This window comes from Delphinapterus leucas, chromosome X (genome assembly GCF_059928025.1).
Source record: "Delphinapterus leucas isolate spDelLeu-1000000601 "Yukka" chromosome X, BTC_Dleu_Yukka2, whole genome shotgun sequence".
In the NCBI taxonomy this organism is placed as follows: Eukaryota; Metazoa; Chordata; class Mammalia; order Artiodactyla; family Monodontidae; genus Delphinapterus; species Delphinapterus leucas.
In genome coordinates this window covers 56629189-56643454 of record NC_143150.1, presented here as the reverse complement: position 1 = coordinate 56643454, position 14266 = coordinate 56629189, and the positions used below count along the sequence as shown (strand labels likewise).

Genomic DNA, 14266 nt, shown 5'->3' with positions numbered 1-14266 from the left:
ACAAGGAAACAAGGAAACATGGCTCATTCAAAAGGGACAAAATAAATATCAGGAAACTGACCCTAAAGAACAACAGATTTTAAAATTTCTAGACAAATAACTTAAACAACTTTCTTAGATACCCTCAAAGAGCTAAAGGAAAACACAGAAAAAGAACTAAAAGAAATCAGGAAAGCAACATATGAACAAAATAAGAATATCAAGAAAGAGATAGAAATTACAAAAAAGAAGCAAACAGAAATTCTGGACCTGAAAAATACAATACTAAATTGAAGAATTTACTAGAGGGCTTCAATAGCAGACTTGAACCAGCAGGAAAAAACCTGTGAATTTGAAGACAAGTTATATGAAATTTTCAAATCTAGAACACAAAGAAAAAAGAATGTAAAACAGTGAATGGAGCCTTAGAGACTTAAGAGCCATCATCAAACAGACCAATATATGCATAACTGAAATCCCAGAAAGAGAAGAGAGAGAAAAGGATCAGACACCTTCTTTGAAGAAATCACGGTAAAGAAATCTCCAAATTTGAGGAGGGATATAGATTTAAAATACAGGTAGCTAAATGAACTTCAAATAGGATAAACTCAAAGAGACACAAACACATTGTAATGAAACTGTTGAAAGTAAAAGATCAGTTTTGAAAGCAGCAGAAAAGAAATGACTCAACACATGCAGGGAATCATCAATAAAATTATCAATAATTTTCTGATCAGAAACCTTGCAAGACAGAAGGCAGTGGGATGATATACATTTGTCCTTCAGTATCCATGGGGAATTCGTTCCAGGACCCACCACAGATACAAAAATCTGTGGATGGGTTCAACATGTGGAACCCAGGGATATGGAGGGCTGACTCTATTTAAAGTACTGAAAGAGGGCTTCCCTGGTGGCACAGTGGTTGAGAGTCCGCCTGCTGATGCAGGGGACGCGGGTTCATGCCCCAGTCTGGGAAAATCCCACATGCCATGGAGTGGCTGGGCCCGTGAGCCATGGCTGCCGAGCCTGCACATCCGGAGCCTGTGCTCTGCAACGGGAGAGGCCACAACAGTGAGAGGCCCGCATACCAAAAAGATAAAAAGAAAAAAGTACTGAAAGAAAAAAAATATCAAACGAGAATTCTATATCTGTAAAAACAGTCCTTCAAAAATGAGGGATAAATTAATATATTTGCAGATAAGCAAATATTGAGAAAGTTTATTACAACTAGACCTTCACAACAAGATATGTTAAAGGGAGTCCTTCAAGTTGAAAAGATGTATCAAAATACCAAAGCTTATCATAAGCAGCAAAAGCAGAGCTAAGCAGGTAATTTTTAGCTATACATGTTTACATTAAAAAAGATAAAGGAGGGCTTCCCTGGTGGCGCAGTAGTTGAGAGTCCGCCTGCCAGTGCAGGGGACACGGGTTCGTGCCCCGGTCAGGGAAGATCCCACATGCTGTGGAGAAGCTAGGCCTGTGAGCCATGGCCGCTGAGCCTGCATGTCCGCAGCCTGTGCTCCACAGCGGGAGAGGCCACAACAGTGAGAGGCCCGCGTACTGCAAAAAAAAAAAAAAAAAAAGATAAAGGATGTCAAATCGAAAAGCTAACTTCATTCCTCAGCCACTATGGAGAACAGTATGGAGGTTCTTTAAAAAACTAAAAATAGAGCTACCATATGATCCAGCAATCCCACTCCTGGACATATATCTGGAGAAAACCATAATTTGAAAATATACATGCACCCCAGTGTTCATTGCTGAACTATTTACAATAGCCAGGACATAGAAGCAACCTAAATGTCCATCAACAGAGGAGTGGATAAAGAAGATGTGGTACATATATACAATGGAATATTACTCAGCCATAGAAAAGAACAAAATAATGCCATTTGCAGCAACATGGATGGACCTAGAGATTGTCATACTGAGTGAAGTAAGTCAGACATAGAAAGACAAATATCATATGATATCACTTCTATGTGGAATCTAAAAAAGAAAGGTACAAATAAGCTTATCTACAAAACAGAAATAGTCACAGATGTAGAAAACAAACTTATGGTTTCCAAGTGAGAAAGGTGGGGGAAGGGATAAATTGGGAGATTGGGATTGACATATTCACACTAATGTACATAAAATAGATAATAAGAATCTACTGTATAGCAAAAAATAAAACTAAATTGATACAGAAGGAAGGGAATAAGAAATATTGACACAGAAATAAACAAAAAATTTTGACACAGAAATAAACAAAATCAAGAATTAAAAAATAGAGAAAACTAATGAAACCAATAGTTAGTTATTTGAAGGCATCAACAAAATTGGCAAACCTTAAGCTGCATGAGGAGGAAAAGAGAGAAGACTCAAGTAGCTAAAATCAAAAATTAAAAAACAAAAACATTGTAATTACTATGAGCAACTGTATGCCAGCTTTGGGATAACTAAATGAAGTGGACAAATTCCTAGAAACACACAACCTCACAAGAATGAATCATGAAGGAAAAGAAAATATGAACCAACTTGTAACTAGTAAAAAGTGATTGGATCAGTAATCAAAAAACCTCCCAACAAAGAAGAGGCCTGAACCAACATGGCTTCACTGGTGAATTCTACAAAATATTTTTTTTTTTTTAAACATCTTTATTGGGGTATAATTGCTTTACAATTGTGTGTTAGTTTCTGCTTTATAACAAAGTGAATCAGTTATACATATACATATGTTCCCATATGTCTTCCCTCTTGCGTCTCCCCCCCTCCCACTCTCCCTATCCCACCCCTCCAGGCTGTCACAAAGCACCGAGCTAATATCCCTGTGCCTTGCGGCTGCTTCCCCCTAGCTATCTACCTTACTACGTTTGTTAGTGTGTATATGTCCATGACTCTCTCTCGCCCTGTCAAAGCTCACCCTTCCCCCTCCCCATATCCTCAAGTCCGTTCTCCAGTAGGTCTGCGTCTTTATTCCTGTCTTACCCCTAGGTTCTTCATGACATTTTTTTCCCCCTTAAATTCCATATATATGCGTTAGCATACGGTATTTGTCTTTTTCTTTCTGACTTACTTCACTCTGTATGACAGACTCTAGGTCTATCCATCTCATTACAAATAGCTCAATTTCATTTCTTTTTAAGGCTGAGTAATATTCCATTGTATATATGTGCCACATCTTCTTTATCCATTCATCCGATGATGGGCGCTTAGGTTGTTTCCATCTCCGGGCAATTGTAAATAGAGCTGCAATGAACATTTTGGTACATGACTCTTTTTGAATTTTGGTTTTCTCAGGGTATATGCCCAGTAGTGGGATTGCTGGGTCATATGGTAATTCTATTTGTAGTTTTTTAAGGAACCTCCATACTGTTCTCCATAGTGGCTGAACCAATTCACATTCCCACCAGCAGTGCAAGAGTGTTCCCTTTTCTCCACACCCTCTCCAGCATTTATTGTTTCTAGATTTTTTGATGATGGCCATTCTGACTGGTGTGAGATGATATCTCATTGTAGTTTTGATTTGCATTTCTCTAATGATTAATGATGTTGAGCATTCTTTCATGTGTTTGTTGGCATTCTGTATATCTTCTTTGGAGAAATGTCTATTTAGGTCTTCTGCCCATTTTTGGATTGGGTTGTTTGTTTTTTTGTTATTGAGCTGCATGAGCTGCTTGTAAATTTTGGAGATTAATCCTTTGTCAGTTGCTTCATTTGCAAATATTTTCTCCCATTCTGAGGGTTGTCTTTTGGTCTTGATTATGGTTTCCTTTGCTGTGCAAAAGCTTTGAAGTTTCATTAGGTCCCATTTGTTTATTTTTGTTTTTATTTCCATTACTCTAGGAGGTGGGTCAGAAAGGATCTTGCTGTGATTTATGTCATAGAGTGTTCTGCCTATGTTTTCCTCTAAGAGTTTGATAGTTTCTGGCCTTACATTTAGCTCTTTAAACCATTTTGAGCTTATTTTTGTGTATGGTGTTAGGGAGTGATCTAATCTCATACTTTTACATGTACCTGTCCAGTTTTCCCAGCACCATTTATTGAAGAGGCTGTCCTTTCTCCACTGTACATTCCTGCCACCTTTATCAAAGATAAGGTGTCCATATGTGCATGGGTTTATCGCTGGGCTTTCTATCCTGTTCCATTGATCTATATTTCTGTTTTTGTGCCAGTACCATACTGTCTTGATTACTGTAGCTTTGTAGTATAGTCTGAAGTCAGGGAGCCTGATTCCTCCAGCTCCTTTTTTCGTTCTCAAGATTGCTTTGGCTATTCGGGGTCTTTTGTGTTTCCATACAAATTGTGAAAGTTTTTGTTCTAGTTCTGTGAAAAATGCCAGTGGTAGTTTGATAGGGATTGCATTGAATCTGTAGATTGCTTTGGGTAGTAGAGTCATTTTCACAATGTTGATTCTTCCCATCCAAGAACATGGTATATCTCTCCATCTATTTGTATCATCTTTAATTTCTTTCATCAGTGTCTTATAATTTTCTGCATACAGGTCTTTCGTCTCCTTAGGTAGGTTTATTCCTAGATATTTTATTCTTTTTGTTGCAATGGTAAATGGGAGTGTTTTCTTGATTTCACTTTCAGATTTTTCATCATTAGTATATAGGAATGCCAGAGATTTCTGTGCATTAACTTTGTATCCTGCTACTTTACCAAATTCATTGATTAGCTCTAGTAGTTTTCTGGTAGCATCTTTAGGATTCTCTATGTATAGTATCATGTCATCTGCAAACAGTGACAGCTTTACTTCTTCTTTTCCGATTTGGATTCCTTTTATTTCCTTTTCTTCTCTGATTGCTGTGGCTAAAACTTCCAAAACTATGTTGAATAAGAGTGGTGAGAGTGGGCAACCTTGTCTTGTTCCTGATCTTAGTGGAAATGCTTTCAGTTTTTCACCATTGAGGATGATGTTTGCTGTGGGCTTGTCATATATGGCCTTTATTATGTTGAGGAAAGTTCCCTCTATGCCTACTTTCTGCAGGGTTTTTAGCATAAATGGGTGTTGAATTTTGTCAAAAGCTTTCTCTGCATCTATTGAGATGATCATATGGTTTTTCTCTTTCAATTTGTTAATATGGTTTATCACATTGATAGATTTGCGTATATTGAAGAATCCTTGCATTCCTGGAATAAACCCCACTTGATCATGGTGTATGATCCTTTTAATGTGCTCTTGGATTCTGTTTGCTAGTATTTTGTTGAGGATTTTTGCATCTATGTTCATCAGTGATATTGGCCTGTAGTTTTCTTTCTTTGTGACATCCTTGTCTGGTTTTGGTATCAAGGTGATGGTGGCCTCGTAGAAGGAATTTGGGAGTGTTCCTCCCTCTGCTATATTTTGGAAGAGTTTGAGAAGGATAGGTGTTAGCTCTTCTCTAAACGTTTGATAGAATTCACCTGTGAAGCCATCTGGTCCTGGGCTTTTGTTTGTTGGAAGATTTTTAATGACAGTTTCAATTTCAGTGCTTGTGATTGGTCTGTTCATATTTTCTATTTCTTCCTGATTCAGTCTTGGCAGGTTGTGCATTTCTAAGAATTTGTCCATTTCTTCCAGATTGTCCATTTTATTGGCATAGAGTTGCTTGTAGTAATCTCTTATGATTTTTTTTATTTCTGCAGTGTCAGTTGTTACTTCTCCTTTTTCATTTCTAATTCTATTGATTTGAGTCTTCTCCCTTTTTTTCTTGATGAGTCTGGCTAGTGGTTTATCTATTTTGTTTATCTTCTCAAAGAACCAGCTTTTAGTTTTATTGATCTTTGCTATCGTTTCCTTCATTTCTTTTTCATTTATTTCTGATCTGATTTTTATGATTTCTTTCCTTCTGCTAGCTTTGGGGTTTTTTTGTTCTTCTTTCTCTAATTGCTTGAGGTGCAAGGTTAGGTTGTTTATTCGAGATGTTTCCTGCTTCTTAAGGTGGGCTTGTATTGCTATAAACTTCCCCCTTAGAACTGCTTTTGCTGCATCCCATAGGTTTTGGGTCGTTGTGTCTCCATTGTCATTTGTTTCTAGGTATTTTTTTATTTCCTCTTTGATTTCTTCAGTGATCACTTCATTATTAAGTAGTGTATTGTTTAGCTTCCATGTGTTTGTATTTTTTACAGATCTTTTCCTGTAATTGATATCTAGTCTCATGGCGTTGTGGTCAGAAAAGATACTTGATACAATTTCAATTTTCTTAAATTTACCAAGGCTTGATTTGTGACCCAAGATATGGTCTATCCTGGAGAATGTTCCATGAGCACTTGAGAAAAATGTGTATTCTGTTGTTTTTGGATGGAGTGTCCTATAAATATCAATTAAGTCCATCTTGTTTAATGTATCATTTAAAGCTTGTGTTTCCTTATTTATTTTCATTTTGGATGATCTGTCCATGGGTGAAAGTGGGGTGTTAAAGTCCCCTACTATGAATGTGTTACTGTCAATCTCCCCTTTTATGGCCGTTAGTATTTGCCTTATGTATTGAGGTGCTCCTATGTTGGGTGCATAAATATTTACAATTGTTATATCTTCTTCTTGGATCGATCCCTTTATCATTATGTAGTGTCCTTCTTTGTCTCTTGTAATAGTCCTTATTTTAAAGTCTATTTTGTCTGATATGAGAATTGCTACTCCAGCTTTCTTTTGGTTTCCATTTGCATGGAATATCTTTTTCCATCCCCTTATTTTCAGTCTGTATGTGTCTCTAGGTCTGAAGTGGGTCTCTTGTAGACAGCATATATAAGGGTCTTGTTTTTGTATCCATTCAGCCAATCTGTGTCTTTTGGTGGGAGCATTTAGTCCATTTACATTTAAGGTAATTATCGATATGTATGTTCCTATTCCCATTTTCTATATTGTTTTGGGTTCGTTATTATAGGTCTTTTCCTTCTCTTGTGTTCCTTGTCTAGAGAAGTTCCTTTAGCATTTGCTGTAAAGCTGGTTTGGTGGTGCTAAACTCTCTCAGCTTTTGCTTGTCTGTAAAGGTTTTAATTTCTCCATCAAATCTGAATGAGATCCTTGCTGGGTAGAGTAGCCTTGGTTGCAGGTTTTTCTCCTTCATCACTTTCAGTATGTCCTGCCACTCCCTTCTGGCTTGTAGGGTTTCTGCTGAGAGGTCAGCTGTTAACCTTATGGGGATTCCCTTGTGTGTTATTTGCTGTTTTTCCCTTGCTGCTTTTAATATGCTTTCTTTGTATTTAATTTTTGACAGTTTGATTAATATGTGTCTTGGCGTATTTCTCCTTGTATTTATCCTGTATGGGACTCTCTGTGCTTCCTGGACTTGATTAACTATTTCCTTTCCCATATTAGGGAAGTTTTCAACTATAATCTCTTCAAATATTTTCTCAGTCCCTTTCTTTTTCTCTTCTTCTTCTGGAACCCCTATAATTCGAATGTTGGTGCGTTTAATGTTGTCCCAGAGGTCTCTGAGACTATCCTCAGTTCTTTTCATTCTTTTTTCTTTATTCTGCTCTGCAGTAGTTATTTCCACTATTTTATCTTCCAGGTCACTTATCCGTTCTTCTGCCTCAGTTATTCTGTTATTGATCCCATCTAGAGTACTTTTAATTTCATTTATTGCGTTGTTCATCATTGCTTGTTTCATCTTTATTTCTTCTAGGTCCTTGTTAACTGCTTCTTGCATTTTGTCCATTCTACTTCCAAGATTTCGGATCATCCTTACTATCATTATTCTGAATTCTTTTTCAGGTAGACTGCCTATTTCCTCTTCATTTGTTAGGTCTGGTGCATTTTTATCTTGCTCCTTCATCTGCTGTGTGTTTTTCTGCCTTCTCATTTTGCTTATCTTACTGTGTTTGGGGGTCTCCTTTTTGCAGGCTGCACGTTCGTAGTTCCCGTTGTTTTTGATGTCTGTCTCCAGTGGCTAAGGTTGTTTCAGTGGGTTGTGTAGGCTTCCTGGTGGAGGGGACTAGTGCCTGTGTTGTGGTGGATGAGGCTGGATCTTGTCTCTCTAGTGGGCAGGTTCACATCTGGTGGTGTGTTTTGGGGTGTCTGTGGCCTTATTATGATTTTAGGCAGCCTCTCTGCTAATGGGTGGGGTTGTGTTCCTGTTTTGCTAGTTGTTTGGCATAGGTTGTCTAGCACTGTGGCTTGCTGGTCGTTGAGTGAAGCTGGGTGCTGGTGTTAAGATGGAGGTCACTGGGAGATTTCCGCCGTTTAATATTATGTGGAGCTGGGAGGTCTCTTGTTGACCAGTGTCCTGAAGTTGGCTCTCCTACCTCAGAGGCAGGGCCCTGACTCCTGGCTGGAGCACCAAGAGCCTTTCATCCACACGGCTCAGAATAAAAGGGAGAAAAAGTAGAGAGAATTAGTAGAAGTATGAGGAAAGAAAGAAGGAAAGGAGGAAAGGAAGGAAGGAAGAAAGAAGCAAAGAAGGAAAGAAAGGAGGGAGGGAGGAAGGAAGGAAGGAAGGAAGGAGGGAAAGAAGGAAAAAAGACAGAAAGAAAGAAGATACAGTAAAAATAAAATAAAGTATAATATAGTTATTGAATTAAAAAATATTTAGAAGAAAAAAAAAAAAAAAGAGGGACGGATAGAACCTTAGGACAAATGTTGGAAGCAAAGCTATACAGAGAAAATCTTATACAGAAGCATACACATACACCTTCACAAAAAGAGGTAAAGGGGGAAAAATCATAAATCTTGCTCTCAGAGACCACCTCCTCAATTTGGGGTGATTCGTTGTCTAAAGGAGGGAAGGACGGAAAGAAAGAAAGAAAGAAAGAAGGAACGACGGTAAAGTATAATAAAGTTATTACAATTAAAATTAATTATTGAGAAAAAAAATTTTTTTTTAAAAACCATGGACGGATAGAGCCCTAGGACAAATGGTGGAAGCAAGAGTATACAGACAAGATCTCACACATAAGCATACACGTACACATTCACAAAAAGAGGAAAAGGGAAAAAAAAATCATAGATCTCGCTCCTAAATTCCACCTCTTCAATTTGGGATCATTCCTTGTCTATTCAGGTATTCCACAGATGCAGGGTATATCAAGTTGATTGTGGAGCTTTAATCCGCTGCTTCTGAGGCTGCTGGGAAAGATTTCCCTTTCTCTTCTTTGTTCTCACAGCTCACAGGAGCTCAGCTTTGGATTTGGCCCTGCCTCTGCGTGTAGGTCGCTGGAGGGCGTCTGTTTTTTGCTCAGACAGGAAAGGGTTAAAGGGGCCGCTGATTCGGGGGCTCAGGCTCACTCAGGCCGGGGGTGAGGGGGGGGAAGGAGGGGCACTGCGTGCGGGGCGGGCCTGCGGCGTCAGAGGCGGCGTGACGTTGCGGCAGAGGCCGGCGTGACGTTGCACCAGCCTGAGGCTCGCCGTGCGTTCTCCCGGGGAAGTTGTCCCTGGTTCCCGGGAACCTGGCAGTGGCGGGCTGCACAGGCTCCGCGGAAGAGGGGTGTGGAGAGTGACCTGTGCTCGCACACAGGCCCCTTGGTGGCGGCAGCAGCAGCCTTAGCGTCTCCCGCCCGTCTCTGGGGTCCGCGCTTTTAGCCGCGGCTCGCGCCCGTCTCTGGGGTTCGCGCTTTTAACCGCGGCTCGCGCCCGTCTCTGGGGTTCGCGCTTTTAGCCGCGGCTCGCGCCCGTCTCTGGAGTTCCTTTAAGCAGCGCTCTTAAACCCCTCTCCTCGCGCACCAGGAAACAAAGAGGGAAGAAAAAGTCTCTTGCCTCTTCGGCAGGTGCAGGCTTTTCCCCGAACTCCCTCCCGGCTAGTCGTGGTGCACTAACCCCTTCAGGCTATGTTCAAGCCGCCAACCCCAGTCCTCTCCCTGCGCTCCGTCCAAAACCTAAACCCGAGCTTCAGCTCGCAGCCCCGCCCGCCCGGGCGGGTGAGCAGACAAGCCTCTCGGGCTGGTGAGTGCTGGTCGGCACCGATCCTCTGTGCGGGAATCTCCCCGCTTTGCCCTCCGCACCCGTCGCTGTGCACTACTCCTCGGTCCCGAAGCCCCCCCCCCCCCGCCTCCCGCAGTCTCCGCCCGCGGAGGGGCTTCCTAGTGTGTGGAAACTTTTCCTCCTTCACAGCTCCCTCCCACTGGCGCAGGTGCCGTCCTTATTCTTTTGTCTCTGTTTTTTCTTTTGCCCTACCCAGGTACGTGGGGAGTTTCTTGCCTTTTGGGAGGTCTGAGGTCTTCTGCCAGCCTTCAGTAGGTGTTCTGTAGGAGTTGTTCCACGTGTAGATGTATTTCTGGTGTATCCGTGGGGAGGAAGGCGATCTCCGCGTCTTACTCTTCCGCCATCTTCAAGGTCCCCCCTCTACAAAATATTTGAAGGGGAATTAATAACAATCCTCCTCAAACTCTTTCAAAATATTGAAGAGGTGGGAGCACTTCCAAACTCATTCCATGAGGTCACCATTACCCTGATTCCAAAACTAGACAAACACTACAAGAAAAGAAATCTGCAGACAAATATTTCTTATGAATATAGATGCAAAAATCTTCAACAGAACACTAGCAAACAGAATTCAGTAGCACATTAAATGGACTATAAGCCATGATAAAGTGGGATTTATTCCTGCAATGTGAGGTTGTTTCAACATATGAAAATCAATCGATGCAATACCCTATAATTAACATAACATAGGAAAAAACAATCATCTCAACTGATGCAGAGAAAGCATTTTACAAAATTAAATACCCTTTCATTATTAAAAAAAAATTCAACAAACTACAAAAAAGAGGGAAGCTACCACAACATAATAAAGGCCATTGTAAAAATCACCATATCAATGGTTACTGAAATGTTTTCCTATAAGATGAGGAACAAGACAAGCATGCCCACTTGTGCCAATTCTACTCAATATAGTAGTGGAAGTCCTTGCCAGGGAAATCTCTCTCTCCCTCTCTCTTTCACACACACACATACACACACACACACAGGCATCCACATAGGAAATGAAAAAGAAATATTTCCCAGCAAGAACTTCCCAAAGCATATTCCTCCTTTAGAATATGCCCATCTCTGATACATGCTGGAGTATACACAAGGACAGCTAAGATAATTAGATACTGAATGTTTGATTGACTCAATGTGAATCAAACCATTTCTTGAACAGAGGAAAGATTAGGATAAGTGAAACCTGAATTCCGTCCATTCTATGGTGCCAAGGGATTGTTCCTTTTTTAAAAAATAAGCAATTTTTAAGGATATTCATATCCTATTACCCTGATTGTCCATACAGTATTGTGACAGAATGTCCAAAATAATCTTTAAAGGTTAAGAAGATTTGCAGATGAAACATTTATTTGAATTACACAGACAAAAAGAGAGTAATGTCACCCTGGGCCAATTGTCTTCAAAGAAATACAGCCTAAATTGTGGGAGGGACCTAAAATTAATCTTAACTGGTGTTGGAAAATGATGCCTGGAAGCTAGAATCATAGCAAGAAAAGTATGTTCATCTTACCATCAAAATTTTAAGCTTCTACTCACTGTAAACCTCTACGTGCTTGTGTTAGTACTTAAATTCCACCATTGTATGAGGTTGAAAAGACATGTAAACAGCTTTCATTATTGCAGATTCAACAGTCATCATCTTTGCCTAAACAGTCAAAGGGTACAAACTTCCAGTTAGAAGATAAATGAGTTCTGAGGATCTAATATACATCATGGTGACTATAGTTAACAATACTGTGTTGTATACTTGAAAATTGCTAAGAGGGTAGATCTTAAATATTCTCACCACACACACACAAAATGGTAACTATGTAAGATGATGGATACTTTAACTAACCTTACTGTGGTAATCCTTTCACAATATATATGTATATCAAATAATCACATTGTACATCTAAAACTTAATGTAGTATGTCAATTATATCTCAGTAAAGCTGAAAAAAAATAAAAGATGGAAATATGTTTATTTTCTTGATGGGAATGACATATTGTAAACAATGTTGTGGAAGTCTCGGCCTTGAGATTCTTCGAGAAATATCTCTGATGTGTAATAAGTACTCCATGGAGAAGCTTCAGAATATAATCAAATTTGAAAAGTATTTTGAATCATGCCTACAATTTCATGCCAAATGGCATAATTGTGATGCTAATAAAAATCAAAGAAAGAGGCTTGTATCTTGAAGTTTATGTTTGTGCATATAACAATTAGCACTAGCCCTGCCATTGAACCATGCATAGTCACATCCATGGTTACATTCCAGACATAAATAGTAATCATGACACCTCACTTTAATGGAGGTTAGGGAGCAATAATAGCGAAATATTTAGGATTGGTGGGCAAATTTTAAGTTTGCTTTAATTCTATTTATTTCTTTTAGAAGTAGATGTGCCTAAATTTCTACTGGATTTTTGCACACCCACTAGGAGAAAAAATATATTCTCACACTCATCCCCCTTTTAGATTAGATACACAGCATCCTGAAGAAATGAATGTTAGCAGATCTGAGGAGCACTTCCATGCTGTAAACCATGCGGAACAAACTCTTCATAAAATGGAGAACTACCTGAAAGAGAAACAATTGTGTGATGTGCTACTCATTGCCGGACACCTCAGAATCCCAGCCCATCGGTAAGTATCCTTAAGCAGACAGATCATTTAATGACTATAGCTAGCATGAATGAGAAAGAATCAGTCCATTGATTACGAATTGGAGCATTGAGGAAAATAGATTTTTATGTTTTTATATTGAAAAAGCACTAGCCTATATGATCTGTTTCCCTGTGTGATATTTAGAAGAGCCAAACTTTAGAGAAATTGATGAAGAGAAACAGCACAAATTGTCTAAACAAAATCAACTTACTTAATTTACCTTTCTAATTTCACTACATTTTACTGAACTATGAAAGATTTATGCAGAAAACGTACTCATCAGTGTTAAAAACTTACCAACTATATTTCATGTTTTTCAGTGAGATTATGGACTGATTTAATTTCCTATGAAACATTCCTAATTCCAGGTTGGTTCTCAGTGCAGTGTCTGATTATTTTGCTGCAATGTTTACTAATGATGTGCTTGAAGCCAAACAAGAAGAGGTCAGGATGGAAGGAGTCGATCCTAATGCACTTAATTCCTTGGTGCAGTATGCTTACACCGGTAAGTGCTTGGCATGTATTAACTCATTCAATCCTCACAGTAACTCTATATTATATAACCCACATTATTATTATTATGACTCTGCAAGTGAGAAAATTGAAGGATAAACCAGTTAAGTAAATTTCCTAAAGTAGTAAGTGGCAGAATCAGTATTTAAATACAGTAATATAAAAGAGCAAGAGGTAAATAATATACAATAAAATTTTTGACCATGAGAAAATAGAGCTATTTTAACACAAAGCTACAAGAGCATGTCTCTCTTTCTCTCTTGAGAGGTGTGGGTACATTCTTGTTTGTAAAAATGAGAGTGGAAGTGGGATATTCTAACTCTATAGATTTAGTCTCTTCTTTCGAAATAATAAAGTCATATTTAATCAAACTATCTAACAAAGGTAACAGGATGAGTTTGGGGGCCAAGAAATATTTATTTATTTATTTATTCATTCATTCCAACTTTATTAAGGAATAATTGACAAATATAATTGTAGATATTTAAAGTACACAACTTGATGAATATATATCATGTATATACACATATATATGTGTGTATATATAAATATACACACACACAGATATATATATATATATATGTATATATATATGAATGATTACCAAGATCAAGGTAATTAATTCACACATCATCTCATATAGATAACTCTTTTTTTTGGTGATACTGCTTAAGATACACTCTCAGCAGCTTTCAAGTATGCAATACCCAATACCGTATTGTTAACTAGAGTCACCATGCTGTACTTCTTATCCTGAGAACTTCTTATAACTGAAAGTTTTCACCCTTCGATCTACATTTCTCCATCTTCCCTTTCCCGCCCCTATTCCACATACAAGTGATCCCATACAGTGTTTGTCTTTCTCTGTCTACCTTAGTTCAGTTAGCATAATGCCCTCCAGGTTCACCCATGTTGTTACAAATGGCAGGATTTCCATCTTTCTCATGGTTGAATAGTATTCCATTGTGTGTGTGTATATCACATTTTATTTATCCATTCATGTGTCAAAGAACATTTAAATTGTGTCCATATCATGTGAATAATGCTGCAATAAACAAGGGAGAGGAGCTATCTCTTTAAGATCTTGTTTTCATTTCCTTTGGAGTGAGATTGCTGGATCACATGGTAGTTCTATATTTTTTTTATTTTTTAGGAGCCTTCATACTGCTTTTCTTAATGGCTGAACCAATTTACATTTTCACCAAAAGTACACAAAAGTTCCCTTTTCTCCAAAG

General features: G+C 38.7%; 1 protein-coding gene across 4 annotated transcripts in view; it reads left to right on the top strand.

Annotated features, from left to right (window-relative positions):
* The window catches only part of KLHL4 (kelch like family member 4), a 124680-nt gene that overhangs the window by 55987 nt on the left and 54427 nt on the right, over positions 1-14266 (top strand). For all 4 annotated transcript variants that reach the window (XM_022580804.3, XM_089904298.1, XM_022580806.3 and 1 more), the window contains exons 2-3: positions 12330-12497; positions 12887-13023. In XM_022580804.3, the coding sequence (XP_022436512.2) occupies positions 12330-12497; positions 12887-13023 (305 nt within the window). The remainder of the gene's footprint in view (positions 1-12329; positions 12498-12886; positions 13024-14266) is intronic.